At 38.4% G+C, this 17,095-nt stretch overlaps 1 protein-coding gene across 5 annotated transcripts in view; it reads left to right on the top strand.

Annotated features, from left to right (window-relative positions):
- LOC129751486 (phosphatase and actin regulator 4) overlaps positions 1-17,095 on the top strand; it is a 611,903-nt gene that overhangs the window by 534,795 nt on the left and 60,013 nt on the right. For 4 of the 5 annotated variants that reach the window (XM_055747021.1, XM_055747022.1, XM_055747023.1 and 1 more), the window contains 2 exons: positions 9,133-9,357; positions 9,587-10,114. In XM_055747021.1, the coding sequence (XP_055602996.1) occupies positions 9,133-9,357; positions 9,587-10,114 (753 nt within the window). The remainder of the gene's footprint in view (positions 1-9,132; positions 9,358-9,586; positions 10,115-17,095) is intronic. The other variant, XM_055747025.1, reaches the window with a different exon arrangement.

The following is a 17,095-nucleotide window of genomic DNA, read 5'->3' on the forward strand; positions in this document are numbered from 1 at the left end:
CATTGGCGATGTAGAACTTGTTCTACTGAGCCACGCCAGCGATCGTGGAATCTGAAATGTGTTAATAAATTTGAAATAACGATTTTTTTATGTTTTGCTGTTTAATTTCATTCAATTGAAAGTGGAAATAAATAATAATGTAGAAATTCTGTATACAAAAATATTATAATACATTTCGGGTTCAATGATTCAAGGTGGATGTGAGTAGTCAATCAAGCTAAGCTAAGCTAAGCTAAAAATAAAAATTACAAAAAATAACAAAAATTACCAAAAATGATTTAAAATGACAAAAGCTACAAAAATGACAAAATATTATATAAATTGACAATTCTTATTTTTTTCTCATTTTTGTTGCTTTTTAATTTTTATATTTTTATCATTTTTGTGATTTTTGTTATTTTTGGAATTTTTTTATAGTTTTTGGTTTTTTGAAGTTTTTGTTACAGTATTGTTCCGATTTTGTCAGCTCCCGATTTTGTCTACCCCCGATTTTGTCTATCCCCGATTTTGTCAGCATTTTATCCCGATTTTGTCAGCTTTTAAATTTAGTTGAAATTTTCTGCTTTTGAACTAAAAATCCCAGTCATTTAACACTGTATGTTTTTTTGGGGGTTGTCCTGGCCCACTTAGAGCACCACCCGTTAACCACTTGGTATTTTAAGGGTTGGTGTTTTAAGGGTTGGGGTGATTGAAGGGTCATAAGAATTTTCATTGATGACGAATAGAAGGAGATTGAAAGTTGACCACATTTTGATCACATGGTTTATGGATAGCTCTGAGGGATCATCCATAAACCACTTAGACTTCAGGGGGGAGGGGGGGGGGCTTTGGCCAAAGTCTACGCTCCATACAAATTTTCGAAATTTTATATGGACAAAAGTATACGAGGGGGAAAGGGAGGGGGGAGGGTCTGGAATGGCCAAAAATGAGTCTACGTGGTTTATGGATAGTCCCTTAGGGAACTATCCACAAACCACGTGGATTTGTCGTTTTTCATAAAACATATATTTTTTTCTTTTTTAATTCAAAAAAATAAAAGACGGTTAAAAATAAAACATTTATTTTTGTAAATCCATAAAAAAGTACCATTACATACTTCAAATTAAAACGCTCCAAGTCTTACCAAGACGACACGAGGTGTTGGATGCCGCACGAAGTATGGAGTCAGCATTCTTTTGAATTTTTCTGACGGTTGTTGGATGGATGTTGTATTTCTTCGCGATGTCTGCTTTCTTCGCAGCCTTTTCCTCAAGATTCCGAAGGATTTTGACTTTTTCCTTAAGGCTGAGCGCGTTTCGTTTGTTTTTCTCAATAGGCACTATTTTTGGAGACATCTGTAAATTTAAAAAAAAAAAGCCATCTGTTTTGAAAACCATACACCTTGAAGCACTCAGGATAGTACTGATAGAGGTTCAGGTGCAATGGGAATACTTCAGGGCTAAATAACTACAACCAATCTGTTTGACGATACAACTATTTGTATTTGTATTTGTATTTGTATTTGAATGGAGATGACACCAGTTTCCGCTAAGTCCTTCACAAAACAATACTTGGTGTCGATATGCTTTGATTTTCGTGAAGTCCTGTTTGCCGCTGCAAGTGCAATACAACTCTGGTTGTCTTCGTTGACCACAATTGGCAGCTTCAGATGTTCTCCCAAATCTGTTATCAAACGACGAAGCCACTGCAATTCTTGCAAAGATTCCGCTAGTGCTATGTACTCCGCCTCAGTGCTAGAGAGAGAGACACGCAAGTCTGCTTCCTGCTTGCCCAGTCAACGAGTCCGCCACCGAACTTGAAAATAAAGCCAGTGTTGGACTTCCGGTTGTCAATTTCACCAGCCCAGTCTGCATCCACGAAGCACTCAAGATGAAGATCGCTAACTCCACCCAGATGTAGCTCGTGATTAGCAGTACCTTTGAGGTAGCGCAGCACCCGCTTCGCTTCGATCCAATCCGCCGTTGTTGGTTTTGTTACACGCCGTCCAAGAATAGAAGTGGAGATCGCTATGTCTGGACGCGTGTTAACAGCGATGTACAACAAAGCTCCGACCAAACTTTGGAAATGCTGTCCATCGGCCAATAGTTCACCATTCTCCTCCTTTTGTTGTACAAAACCAGTAGTCATCGGTACTCGAGATGGTTTGCAGTTCGCCATGTTGAACCGCAAAAGAATTTTTAGTATGTACGCCTTCTGATTTAGGACAAAACGTTCACGGGTTCGCCGAACGTGAATACCCAGGAAATATTTCAAGTCTCCCAGATCCACAATCTTAAACCTTTTGTCCAATGCGTTGACCAGATGTTTATATTCCAGCTCCGTGTTACAGGCCATGACGATATCATCCACGTAAATTAAGATGTACGTGAATTTTCCTTCCGCAATCCGCAAATAAAGGCATGGATCAGCTGATGATGGATGAAATCCCATTTCCTTTAGGACGTCATCGATTCGCTGATTCCACACCCGCGCCGCTTGCTTGAGTCCGTACAGGCTCCGCTTCAGACAGCACACCGTTTCTGGATCGCCGTTTGAGTATCCTGGGGGTTGCCTCATATATATCTCCTCCTGAAGGATGCCATATAGGTATGCTGTCTTAATGTCGATGTGCTTGACCAGCATTCGCCTCTTGGTTGCCAGCGACAGTACCGTACGGAATGTAACTTGTTTCACCACCGGCGCAAACACCTGATCGTAGTCCGATCCGTACTTCTGCGAAAACCCCTGTGCGACTAACCTGGCCTTGTATCGCACAATCTGCCCGCACTCGTCTTCCTTACGCTTGTACACCCATTTACAGCCAATCACGTTTCGATTTGGGGGTACCTTGGTGAGAGTCCACGTTCCGTTTTCGCCTAGGGATGCAATTTCTTCGTCCATGGCCACTTTCCACTTTTCACTATCCGGGCTACTAGTTGCTTCTTGGTATGTTTTCGGCTCGTCACACTTAATCACGGCCAGACCAATCACTTCGCCGAACCGTTCTGGTGGTACTCCGAAGTTTGTTCTTCTTGACTGTCGCACTGGTTCCTGTGCAACTCGAGATGCTGCAGGATGCTCCTCCTGCGTTGGCACTTTCTGAACAGGATCACCGTCGTCTTCTTCGTCGAATCCGAAAAATTCATCTTCGGATTCTTCGCCCTTCTTTCCGCAGTCGAACAACCGTACGGCAACGCTCTTATCTTCGTCAACAGGCAGTGTACCATCCTTCACTTTGTCGGCTTCCTCGTCCAGCTCCATGAACCGAACATCACGACTGATAACTATTTGGCCAGTAGTCGTGTTCAGTAGTCGATAGACTTTGTTGTCCGTCGCGTACCCAACGAAAGTCATTTTGGCGGACTTTCTTTCGAATTTCTTACGCTTTTGTTGTGGAATCCAGACGTATGCACTCACCACCCCGGTCTGAACGGATGATTTTAGGTTTCCGTCCAAACTGAGTTTCACTAAACTTCACGTACTCACGAATTTTACCAGCAACTTCGGACTTTTCCTTTAAAAAGTACACGACGGTATAGCGGCTGTGATTGTCAATCATCGTCATGTAATATCTGCATCCACCAGGCGACGTCGTCATAGGACCGCACACATCACTGTGCACGATATCCAACACGGCTTTCGATTTCTTCGCAGCTGATTGAGGAAATGGCGGTCGAGCCATCTTCCCCTCGACACAACACTCGCAAGTTTGCTTGATACCACACTGCTTAATCTTCATTCCGGACGCCAGACCACGTCGTTCAACTTCGCCTATCACATCTGGATCCCTGTGGCCTAGCCGTCGATGCCACGTGTGCAAACAGTTTACATTGTGATGCTTATCACTCACGCATAAAATTTTCTCCGCCGCGTTTAACTGATACAGGCCACCCGCGCGTTCAGCTGTCGCGATTACCGAACCGTCGTAGAACAAACGACACCGATTCGCATCAAATTCCGCACGAACACCTTTCTCTGCGAGCTTTGTCACGGAAATTAAATTGCCGTCTAGTCCGGGGGCATAAATCACATTCGTTAACGTTACGGACACTTTTTCCTTGCGATCGTTCACACAGTCAATTTTGCACTCTCCGACGCCAGCAGTACTAATAACTTTTCCGTCAGCGGTGAAAATTTCCGGACGAACACTTTCATCGAGACGCACAAACGAATTTCGATGTTTTGCCAAATGTGACGTCGCGCCCGAATCGATCACCCACGCACTGTCATTTTCGCGACGCTTATCGAAACGTACCATAAACGTAAACGACTTTGCGTCGTTTTCGCGCACTGTTTTGGCCTTAGCCTTTTGTTTCTTCTGGTCTGCTTTACTGCTGTTTTCTGCAAGGAACGCTCTACAGTTCCTTCTTCGATGTCCCGGCTTACCACAGTGGTAGCACCCAGCATTTTTCTGCGGAACGCCAGATCCGCTCGCTCGCAAAGCTTGTTCGTCGAATCCGGACCGTTTCAGAAGTTTCTCCGCTTCATCCATCAGCTTCACCTTAACCAGAGCTAGGGTAAGTTCATCCTCGTTCCTCGCTTCCAAGGCCGTTGTCAGAGGATTGAACGCCTCCGGAAGACCCCTCAATATCAATGCAACTTTGAGGCACTCTTGCATTTCAAATCCGGAATTCTCCAATCGAACATACTGTTTTTCGATTTCAGCCAGATAGGTCTCCATGTTGTCACCTATCTTAAAATTCTGGTTCGTAATCTGCCGGAGAAGAGTCACCCGCTGCCCCAGCGTGGTCTTCTCGTGATGCGCCTTGAGCGCCATCCACGTTTCCCTCGCCGTCAACTTGTCACGAATCAGCGCATATTGGCTCTCATCCAGCATCAGCTGAATCGTGGCCAATGTTCGCTCGTCGCCGTCCTCCCACGCTTCGGTCATCGGTTGTGGGGGAATTCCTGGTTCTACATGTTTCCAGAGCTGTTCCCGCCGCAACAACGCTTTCACGGAGAACGACCATGATTGGTAGTTCGAATTGCTCAACTTGACAATTTTTGCCCACTCCATCGCTTCTCGGAAAAATGACTAAACTCTTTCTGATTCCTGAGAAGTTTCCACCTGGGCCCATAACCTGATAGAGGTTCAGGTGCAATGGGAATACTTCAGGGCTAAATAACTACAACCAATCTGTTTGACGATACAACTATGAATGACATAAAATTTATTTCAGCTTGCTTTTATATATGAACGGACTTGAATTCAGTTCAGCTGCTTTGTTGCGCGACACAAATGATGTCGCAAACCTAACAGACGCTTACACGCTGCAACAAGTACAAACCTTGCTCTACACAGTAGTTAGCTATTAATGGTGACGCTTTTTAAAGTTAGTTTCAACGATGGTTCTTGGTGGTGTTTCCGATATTACTGCGGAAAAATTGGTAAAGGTATGTATTAGGAAACAGTATTTTCAGATTTTATTTGGCGTTTAGAACTTACCTCACCGGCGGTTGGAAGCAGAAAGAGGTTGTTGAATATTGACACCTAATCATGAAGCATTTCTGTAATTTTGGCAGCTGTGAGCTGTCAACACGTGCTGATAGGTTCAAGATGTATTCAGTTTAAAGTGATCTAACTTATGTGATCAACAAATTCAGCTGTTTTGCAATTGCATATCAATCCTGCAGCTACACACCAACGGTTTTTCAAATTTCCATTGTATGAAGGGTGTTTGTAAACAATCACTTAGGGTAGAGTTCTTGAACAAGTCCTCCATTTTGCTATTGGCAAGACCTTTAATTTGACGCCTCAAGAACTCAAATCGGTCAAGCGGTCATCGAGAAACGTGTGTGACATTATTTTGTAACATACACATACACACATACATACTCACATACAGAAATGTTCCGATCTCGGCGAGCTGAGTCGAATGGTGTATGACACTTGACCCTCCGGGCCTCGGATCGAAAGTTGGTTTTTCAAGCGTATACATGTCGCTTGAAAAACCAACTTTGTAAGAAAGGTAAAAAATAAAAAAAAAGGGCTCAATGTCACCCCTTATCACGGTATTGACAAAAATATCGAAATAACATGTAAACGGACAATTATCAAATCAAAATTGAAATTATTTTCAAGAAAATTTTTTTCCCGATTTTGTCAGGTACCCTGTTTTGTCAGCCCTAAATTCAAGATGGGGCTGACAAAATCGGAACAATACTGTATTTATAAAGTTCTTGTTATTTTTGTATATTTGTAATTTTTGTAATTTCTGTAATTTTTGTAATTTTTATAAAATATAATATTTTTTTGGATTTTTTTTTTCGCTTTTGCTGCATTTTTATCTTCTGTCACTTTTGTCATTAAAGTTGATTTTCTTTGTTAAAAGCTGTGTGTAATCATCCCAAATGAAGTTTCTTTTTATAATTTGGAATTTGTAAATATTTAAGGACCTTCCCATTATAAAATTGGGGCGACTTTCATCCACATTTTGGAGCCCTTTGATTATACAAAATATAGATTTTTTACGAATTCTAAAAGGAAGCTGTTTAGCTTTTTCTCAATTTCTATGCAGCTGCTTTTAACTTGCATATCCTTGATATTGCGTATTTAACGTTACCAACTTTATCAAAATTATGAAAAGAATTAAAAAAAAAGTTAGATGCATTCTGTTTATCAATATCTTAATTCTCTTAAATGCATGGTAGTTGAATAACAGCTGTTTTCCTGGAGCATGTGTTGCACCAAATGTTTATTCTTCGACGTCGAGTTGCATGAAAACAAATTGATAATTGCTTAAAAAAAGTTTTTTTTGCACATACAAAGATTCCAAAAGTATACGATTTGTGTAATATCATATATTTTTTGAACTCATAGGGGGTCCAGAAATCCCGAAAACAAATACAATGCATCAAACTTACAATATTGTCAAACTGATACAACAATTCGGATAAATTAAGTTCCATCCAAAATTAACTTGCGTTCCGTTGAAAATTTAAGTTTTTCGTAAAAAACTAGAATTCAATACAGAGACAATATGGAACAGCACAAAGAACAATTTTGTGATCCATACAAAATCTAAAAAGTTAAGAATTCTTGTTTTTATTTTGTTTTGATCAAGCTTAAATAATGCTAGTGAAAGTGAATGAAAAAAATTAAAAATATCGAAAATTGATTCTGAAAAAAATAGATATAACGTATCCATAACTCAAATCGACCCTTAAATATTAGTTTCGAGGTTTACGTTTATCTGAAAAAATGGAGAAGCTTGAAACAAATACAGTAAGGTTTTTTTACACAACGTGTTAATACCTGAAAACCGTGTAAAAAACTGTGCTAATTGCGGAAAACCGTGTTAAAATAGACCATTCAAATTCTGCAGCTTTGAAACTTGAAACTTCAGACCTGCGACCTGATACTTGAGACTTGAGACCTGAGACCTGAGACTTGAGACTTGAGACTTGAGACTTGAGACCTGAGACTTGAGACTTGAGACTTGAGAAAAGTTTTTCAAAATATCTCCCCACAAGCATTCCAAATATTTTGCGCACGATTTGACCACCGTATTTTGTTTATTTAACCGGTGATCGGCTCCCTTGTAAAAATGAAGTCAGTCAGCTAGATGAACCAGTTAGAGAAATTTGACTTATTTATCACATCCTCTATTCATATTTCGGAATTGAGCTTGAAAAACTCTCTCACATTCCTCTCACTTATTGGAATCAATAATCTTCACTTTTATACAAACGTTAGCTCACTAATGGATCCTCTAGGACTTTTTAAACAATTTACCATATGAACTTTGGTCGAAAAAGTGTTTTCCAGCTGTTTTTGAGTCTCCCACTGGGACTTTTCTGGATTTTTCTCGATCCTGCCCAAAAAATTTGGTCAACGAGTTTTAGTATTGGACGCTATCTCAAAAAGCTCTTGACAGATTGTCACCAAATTTTGTGCACATACCCTTTACATTACTAGGTAGCTTCACTGGTAATTTCATCAATTTCCAATTATGCATTCAAATGTTATTCACAAAACAAAGTGTTACAACACTCCTTAAATAACAGTATTAGAAGATTTCCCATTGAAAACAAGCTTCTTTCAGAATTCAGAACTAAAAATGATTTTTTTAAACACGTTTTGTTAAAAAATTTGCTCGGAAAATGCTTACATTATTGGAAATCTGGTGAAATTTTGTAGTGAAGTGAAATTTTAAGCTATAAATTTTTCATATGTATACTGCAAATTTTTCAAGTACTGAGAAACATTAATTAATCCAAACAAATCGTTCGTTCTTCTTTTGCGTAAACTTAATCGTAAGCTGATAATAACAAGCGGTTGGAACTTCAAACTCCAGCTGAGATTGTTTTCTTCTCGGAACATATGAATTGATATTTTGATATGATCAAGACTATGTTTCCAGTGTATGAATGTGTGTGTGTGCGATTGTGTACGTGTGCAATTTATAGTAGAAAAATGTTCTACGGATTTGTACGAGAAAAGTTTCAAGGTTTTTCTCACACTTCAATTTTCCCCTTTCTTTAAGCTCAGTTTGAGAAAGTGATTTCTCTCGGGAAAAACTTTTTCCCACTTGTTTTCGATTATCGGATTCCATAATTTCAAGCTCCTTCTGAGGATTATGAAACTTTCTGTAGAAATGATTTTTTTCTCTCTTAAAAGTCGGCAGAGTAAAGAAGCTGTGTTTAAATTAAATATTTAAGTTTGTCGAAAATTAGAACCTTTATCGCACCTTAAATCTCCCACCGTAATCAACAGCATCCGAATGACGAATAACGGCAATAACTCACTGCAAACTCACAGTTCTAACGTTCTAGCTCCAGAGATAATCCATACTAATAGATTCGTTAGTTTAGTGCAAACTAGCCAAACCAAACTAGAGAGTAACAGTAGCAACCAATACTCGTACGAAATAGTGAACAATTGTACAAAAGCAAAGAACTAACCAGAGCATCATTGAGCATTGATTTCTAGAAGAATGTTGTGTTTTTGTTACTAGAAATTGCTTCCGCTACAGTATTCCCTTTTTCTTTCTTTTTTCTTTCCCAACAAACTACTTGCAACTTGCGCACTTCCAACTCGCACCACAACCCGCGTAACACGACTACCACTTTTGTAAAACCAAAAACCAAAAATAACCTCCAATAAAAAAACCCAATCGACCGAATTCAAATCGTCATCGTTACACCGCACAGAGCCACGGAAAGAAAAGACTGACGCCCAAGGTAGCGCGAACGGAAGTTCATCGGTCGGCGGCGATCAATCGTCCTCGCTTCATGGCGGGGGTGGTGGTTTGGCCACGATCGAGGGCATATCGCTGCAGCTTCCCCCGCCCACGGTACAATCGAAACCGGAACGCCCCAATACCCTGGGGCCGACCAAGTTGTCCCGAAAAGTGCTCTGCTACCATGGTGATGGTTGTAAGTATAAGAGTAGAAGCTTCCAAGTTCATCTGCTGCAAACACCACTAACGCCTTCATCCATTCATCTGCCGTAGATAGTAGCTTCACCGAACGCTTCACCATTCTAGTGTATCAGACTTGTTGCTAGTGATGCCTGTTGTACATTTCATGATCGCAAATACCATCCGCCAATTTTTTTTTCGGAATATACAAATAGTCTAACCGAGCGCCCACTTTCTCTTTACAGTCCAAGATAATCAACGGAAGACACCTCCACCGGCGAACGAGAATCAGTCGAATCTGCAATCGCAGCAGCATCCGACATCGCTGCAGCAGCAGCAGCACTCGGCACTAGCAGCTGCAGCCGCCGCGGCCGCCGTTGCCCAACAGCAACAGCAGCACCAACAGCACTACAATTCCCAGCTTCCCTCACAGGCAGCACTGTCAGCGGCCGCGGCAGCCGTCGCCCAGCAACACCACCAGCACCAGGCGGCTCTGGCGGCAGCGGTCCAACAGCATGGCGGCCTTCCACCGCACCTTCATCACCTGGCCAACCACATCACGCTGTCGGAGCTGCCGGAACCTCCCATTCCGGTGTCCGAGATTGGGCCGATTCCGCCTCCGCCGATGTTCTCAACACCAAGTCCCACCCTGATCGGGGGACGACCACAGCATGGTGGTCCGAATGTGCATTCCACTACTACTACCGGTAGCAATAATAGTATTAGCGCGAGTAACCTTATACCGTTAGATATGAACGATTACGATTACGACGGTAAGTACACGGGGCTAACTTCTAACCTCCTTTTAACTCTAACTGTCCATTTTTCCTACTGTTTTTTTAATCCTAATATTGTCCAACAATTATAATGTTTTGCTTGCAAAGTATGCAACTAACAAGTTTTGAACCTTTTGGAAAACTTGTTTACCTTAATGCCTTAATGCACAAGTTTCTAGGAAACTAATACTTGTAACCCATTCTAGAAAGATGACAGTAGGGAGGAGTTCGCATATCTCTTATCTCATTTTCGTAGATTGCACATGAATTATGCCTACACATGGGCATCTTTCGTACAAGATATCTAAAACACAAATATAGCACAAAACTCCTCAACAATTCCTTTATAGAGTTCTTAATTTCGGAAGTACCGTTTAAGTAATATTTGAAACGTTGGTTTTGGGAACTTATATGGTATCGCACATTTGTAGCTTACTTCCGGCCATTTAGCACTATACTTACTTAGTTATAGGAGTTCCATTAGAACGGAAGCTTATAATCTCTAAAATAACTAGACCCCTAGATCTTCAAGACCATCATGGATTCAATTTTTTTTAACGACTCTTGTTGCAATTATTGCCTTTAAAAAACGACGTCACATTTATTAGTACTTATGGTAATGACCTTCTTAGCGTTTGAGGTTTTACAATATGACCCATAAAAATGCGAAAACCTGTCATCAAGATTTAAAAAAACATTTTTCTTGATGTTAACATTATTTGAAAAGTTTTTATACATTCAGCATGTAGATTAACGTATTAAGAAACAATCACTCGATTTTTCCTTTACCGTTCTCAACTACTCTCTCCAGGCGAGATCTGAATCGGGAGCATACCTTTGCAATTTCAGGGTGGCCACAGAACCGGGAAAAATCCGGGAATTGAAAATCGAAACGGGAAAATTAATAAAAGGAAATAGAAATTTAGGTTTGGTTCCAAGATCAGGGATTCCACCCAAAATTCAAAATTCAGAATTATTATTTAAATTTCTATGCCAGAATAAAACAGTTCAAAAAATGTGTGGTAAGAAAATCAGAAGTTGTAAAATTTAAAAACTATTCGGATCTCTCATCAACTAACTTTGAATTGAAAACTCAATTTTCATCGGAACCCAGAGTTCAAAACTATCTTGAAAAATGAGATAAGAAATACCAAAATTCAAAGTTTGTTCAAGTATCGCACGTCACTACAATCATTGAAAAAACCATCAGTCATATAATAAACAGTTAATTAAAGTTAAATTTAGAAATCAGAACTCTTTGTTGTAAACTTGGAAATGTAAAAACAGGCTAATATTATAACTTTCCAGTGATATTGTTTAATTCAAGTGTTGAAAACAAAACAGAAATTAGAAATAAATCTAAAAATCGTCTTTATGCAAGGAACGATGTATTTTTGTAGCGTAATAAATAATAACAAATTCGACATCTCTTCAAATTTTAGGAAACGATCTCCTATCAAACGCCCTGTTTGGGTTAATTTTTATTAATCCGTGAACAACTTTTTTAAGTTGAATTTTTTAATATCATTTTCATGATATACATAAATTAGTGATCATAATTTATCCAGAATTACACTTTTTATAGCTTGAATATATTACGAATTCTATGAAGATTTGCAAAAAAAAATCGAATGAATCGCGTCAAAAATTTTGATGAAGATTTCAAAAATTAACTTGAATTGACCTTGAAATAAGACTTTTTAGTAACACTGTAAAGAAATTATCAGAGCTTTTTGTTGAAAGTATTTTCAATGCACAATGCTTAAAATACTTTTAAATTGTTACATACAATGATTCAACGTTGCATGGTACTTCCCTAAAAATATATATGAGTTTTGAGCGAAGTACTTCAGGAAAATATCATGGTATTAAAATGTTAAAATCAGATTTTGTTTCGACAAACATACAAATTAATAAAATTATTGCATTAGAATTCATTGTTTTAATCTCTTTTTTCTTTTGTTCGATAATACATGGCAACAAAATTCAGATTTTTCCGTGGTGCCAAAGGTTGAAGAGCTAATTTTTACTTGTTTGAGGGCGCAAAGTCCAAACCTGTTTTTTTTTATTTTAAAGGTTCAATGGGAACTTTTGAAAAAAAAAGTAAAAATCTTTTTAAAATGCCTACACTAAACTTCTCTGATCTGTCCACCTATATTTCCTTTTAAGCGTCAGCTTCCCACATCTATTTAAACGCCACAAAAAAAATGACTTATTGTTCTCGAAACTTAATATTTTTTCAATTTTCGAAACAATAACTCAAAAAGCGACACATATTGGCTATGTAACATGGTGGTCTCGATGGGGAATAGCTGAATTTCGAACCGGTTTGAGTGTTTAAAGCTTTTTAAAACTGATTCTATTTCGACTCCCAATATGAGAAAATTTGCGCGATGAAAATCGGAGAAATTCAAACTTTTTTAAGAGGTTTTGAACACTGAGACCAGTTAAAAATCCTTCCCCATCGATTCTACCATGGTACTAAATCAACTTATGTCGCTTTTTTGAGTTATTGGCTAAATAAGGTTTTTCATTTTTATTTTCACCTGAGGTGTACCTTTACATAGAAATTTATACCAAAAAAAAATTGAACACTCGGAGAAGGGTAAAAAATAAGATAAATTTTATAAACAATAAAATAAAATTAGTTTGCAATGTTTTGCAGTCCTGAATCAAGCTTTAAAACTGTAAAAAAAAATGCAAGACCAAGAATCGGGTCGTATACAGCAGAGTAATCAAAAATGCTCCAGAATATTTTGTTTGAATATTTTATGACTTCTTCAAACAAATTGTCATTTTTATTTTAGAATAATTTTTTTTTTAAAACGCAACAATTTGTGTGCGCTGAATATTCGACAAATTTAAATTTTGGGTAATATTCGGCCCGAATATCCGGTACAGTTTTATTCTGCTTCACTGTTTGAAAAAAAAAAACTGATCTCAGAATCTCATCGGTTCTGAATTCAGTGTTCAGATTTTAAAATACCTAGTACAGTTAAAATTGAATACAACCGAATTGAAAACAGAACACAAGTCGGAAAATGGTAGGGTCAGCTTAGGTAATTATGATCATAATTACTCAGATTTCTTGTTTGGTAATTTTTAGCCAAAATTTATTATACTTGAAATCTATCACGGAATTTAAAACAGTAGAAATCAACGTATAATTTGAATTTACTGTGACAAGCGAGTTACAAGATTGAAGGCACTTCTGAACAATTTTAAATTCCCAAAGAAATGAATGTTGTGAACTGTAATGACACACGTGGTATCTGTGACTTTAAAAAGGCGATAGAATATCACATTTTATTCATTTGATTTCTTTTTGGTTCTTACCATAGCCATACTGACGACTTATTTATTGTAAACAACGTTCAGCACACCATTTTTATTTTTTTGTGGACATGATTTTAAAACATCTATCAAAAATATGTTTTAAATGAATTATAGTGTCGTCGGCACCAGCTTTTCTATTCTCATAACGATTTTGTGTAGGGTATTTTTTAATCATTTTTAAAAAAGCCTATAAAAACCTTAAAATAGAATCGAATTTGTTTAGATACTTAATGATATGAATGTGATGAAACAACCAAATCGATGAAATAAGTTGAAATTTTTGCTATACTTCGATGAAATTGGACCATCAAAACCTGGGAAATCGTGAATTTATAACCTGGAAAACCGGGAAAAGCCGGGAATTTAAAAATGAAAAAGTTGTGGCCACCCTGCAATATAAGCCTCTAATATTTAAGCCCACGCTTCAAAGATGAAGGCTTTTAGAGAATCGACATATGGGTAAGAGGATACAGGCTTCGCTAAAATATATGTCCATATCGGATAGTCGAGGGGGTTCTTATCTTGATGCCTTGGAGGCCAAAGATTCTTTAGCAAAAATTTCATATTTTTCTCCAGCCAAGTTTGGGTCGGTTTCGAGGTATGGCATGGGCATTTTCCGAAATGTCCATGTAGGCTTTAGTATTAACTTTAACTCCAGCTTTTCTGAAAACGGGAATCACCTTCAATTCATTCGAAGCAACCGCTCCAAATTTCATGACTTTGGCGGAATGCTTGATAGTAAACTTGAATTTCACATTCTCTGGAACTACCTGAGCCTTCATGGGTGAAATAAACCGATCCGTAGGAGAATTGAAAATCAATTGAAATAAGTTTCTTGTCTGAGAACACGATTATCAGTTGCTTTTTCTTCAACTTAGACAGAAATTGCCTCGAACGCTTAAGTCGCAGTGATTTCATTCGTTTGCCCTTTTGATGATGATGCATTTCATTCATGTTTGATTAATTTTTGCATAGAAGAATTCGAGATATTCGCTTCCTTAGCCATCCTCCGGATTGATCTTACTGGATTCCGCTCCATTCTCGTATTGACCAATTTGACCACTTTCACAGTGTGTGCAGACTGTGATCTTCCACTACCCGGCATCCTTGAACATGGACCATCAAGGAGAGAATGATTCACGCGGTAAACAGTCTCTAGATGCCATGCTACAGCCGCCGCAATTTGCTTGGAAAATTTTAAGGCGAGAAGTAAACCAGTCTCTATCTCCTTTGTTTACATTTTGCCGATATATCGTGTACTGTACTATTGCTTTGTTTACATCAATTGAGAGATGAAGGTTAGAGCTAATACACCCACAAAAAAATCCTCAAAAATCTTCAAAAACAACCCAAAAAGGACTCCTAAAGATTTTCGCCTTTTTTATGGGTCATACTGTATGACAGCAATCAAAGACTTCAAATAAATAAATCTCTTGTTGTGTATTCGCTCCGCTTACTCAGCTAAGGTTCAAATTAACCTAGAACATCTGTAGAGAGACCATTGCTTTTGGCGAACTATTAATCGACATAGAGCAGTGGGCCAACTAGGCACACCTATCTGTGTAATATTTACACTTGTCAGATTCCTTGATAAAGGCTAAATATAAGCCGAAACGTCGGATGCTGTGATAACAATCGTTTTCAAAACCATCTATTACACTAATAATGCCGAAAACCCTTCGAAATATTAAACCTACAGTTGATAAACATTTTTATGAGAAAAAAAACAACTTCAACACAGACCAACAATCAAATCTAAGCAATACTGTGATTGTATATTTATTCAAGAAGATTTTTCGGATCCGTAAACTCAAGGCCTAATCTAGCGTTCAAATTACTCAAAGCATCCGAAGTCCTGAAAGTCCTGTTTTGAGCTTCATGTGCTTATTCACTGAGCACTTTATTGTACATTGCAATCTAAGAAATGCCTATCTAAATCTAAATCGATTTCAACTCTTTTGTATTGATCTAGTTTCGTTATACCTATAATTCTTCTTTAACCAAATCCTATGCTTCCTACCACAGTTTGGAATTTCGTCAGAACCTAGATTCCCGATAATCTGTTCCCATCCATATTTCATTTTTGTCGGCAAACGTTTTGTAGCTACATATATCGCATCTAGGCATTCCTCATTTAGGTTGTCTCTGTCGAAACTTTGGCTTTTCACTTCCGTTGTTAAGCAATATAGAACCTTGCTTTCAAGTTCTCGAATACATAAGCCAATATATTGTCTCAGACTGCTATCAATTACTTGCCAATTTCACCTGCTTCTTCAATGTGAAACGAAGTTTTCAGCCGTGTTCAGTTCGATTCTTCGGTTTCCCTATTATCCTTATGGATGGGATCCATCTTGATTCTTCTTTTATAGTAAATGGTTATAACAGTTGAATTTAATTTTTTTTTTCTGAAACTTACCAATCGGTTGAAATCGGTCTTTTTCAGCAGCTTATCCTGCAAATGAAGAGTTTTCCACTTGGTTTTACACGTCCGTTCCTCAGGCCTTCAAATCTCAACATGAGTTTGGTGTTTAGAAGCTTTGAATATACTCTTCCATCTCAAATCATTAGGTTTATTCTTTTGAAATCACCACCAACTATCTTTTTCACTTTTCAACAATTTGCGTGCCAGCTTGAAAGCTATTCTGCCCATAATGTCTTTCTTCCGGCTTCGACGTTTCTCAACATAATCGTGCTTGATCCTATTATCTTCAGCGCAGATTGTTGAGGCTCCTGCGCTGCTGATTGTTCGTTCCTCGGGTAAATAAGACGGAGATACAAAAAAGCGCAAATTCTTAAGGCTGCTGCTTTGATTGTTCGTTCTTCCGGTAAAAAAGACGGAGAAGCTGGAAAAGCATAAATCGCTAAGGCTGCTCCTGCTGATTGTTTGTTCCTCCAGTAAATAAGACAAAGAGATTCGAAAACGCAGATTGTTTTTATGCTGCTGCTATGATTGTTTTTTTTATTATTTGATAGGAAGCGCAGATTTGGCATTATGGTGAAAAAAGACGAAATTGGCTAAGGAAGTGCAAATTTTTAAAGCTGCTGCTGCTGATTGTTTATTTTGATTTCGTCTTCTGGTGGACAAAAACGGAATTGGCAAAGGAAGTGCAGATTTTCAAGGCTACTGCTGCGGATTGTTTATTTTGATTTGGCCTTCCGGTGGAAAAGGCCGGATTGGCTTAGAAATTACGGATTTTTAAGGCAGCTTCTGCTGATTTTTTATTTTGGTTTGGCCTTCCGGTGGAAAAGGCGGAGTTAGCTAAAAAGCGCTGATTTTTAAGGCAGCTTCTGCTAATTGTTTCTTTTGGTTTGGCCTCCTGGTGGAAAAAGACGGAATTGGCTTAGGAAGCGCAGATCTTCAAGGCTGCTGCTGATTGTTTATTTGGTTTGGCCTTCTGGCTGGGAAGGCTGTTTCTAAGAATACCCAACTTTCTCAACTTGTAGGGACCGCTGTTAGGCAGATCTTCTCGGCAGTGAAATGGTTATACTTCCCTAAGTTAGAATATTATCCCCTTTATGGAGTTATACCCTTAGCGGTAAATTTAAAAATATAGTGTCATTATATGTACATAATTCTCAATTTGTCTATCCAGCAGCTGATTGAACTTCAACGTACAGGGCCTCCTTTTGGGCAAGGATTTT

Source organism: Uranotaenia lowii, chromosome 3 (genome assembly GCF_029784155.1).
Source record: "Uranotaenia lowii strain MFRU-FL chromosome 3, ASM2978415v1, whole genome shotgun sequence".
Taxonomy (NCBI): Eukaryota; Metazoa; Arthropoda; class Insecta; order Diptera; family Culicidae; genus Uranotaenia; species Uranotaenia lowii.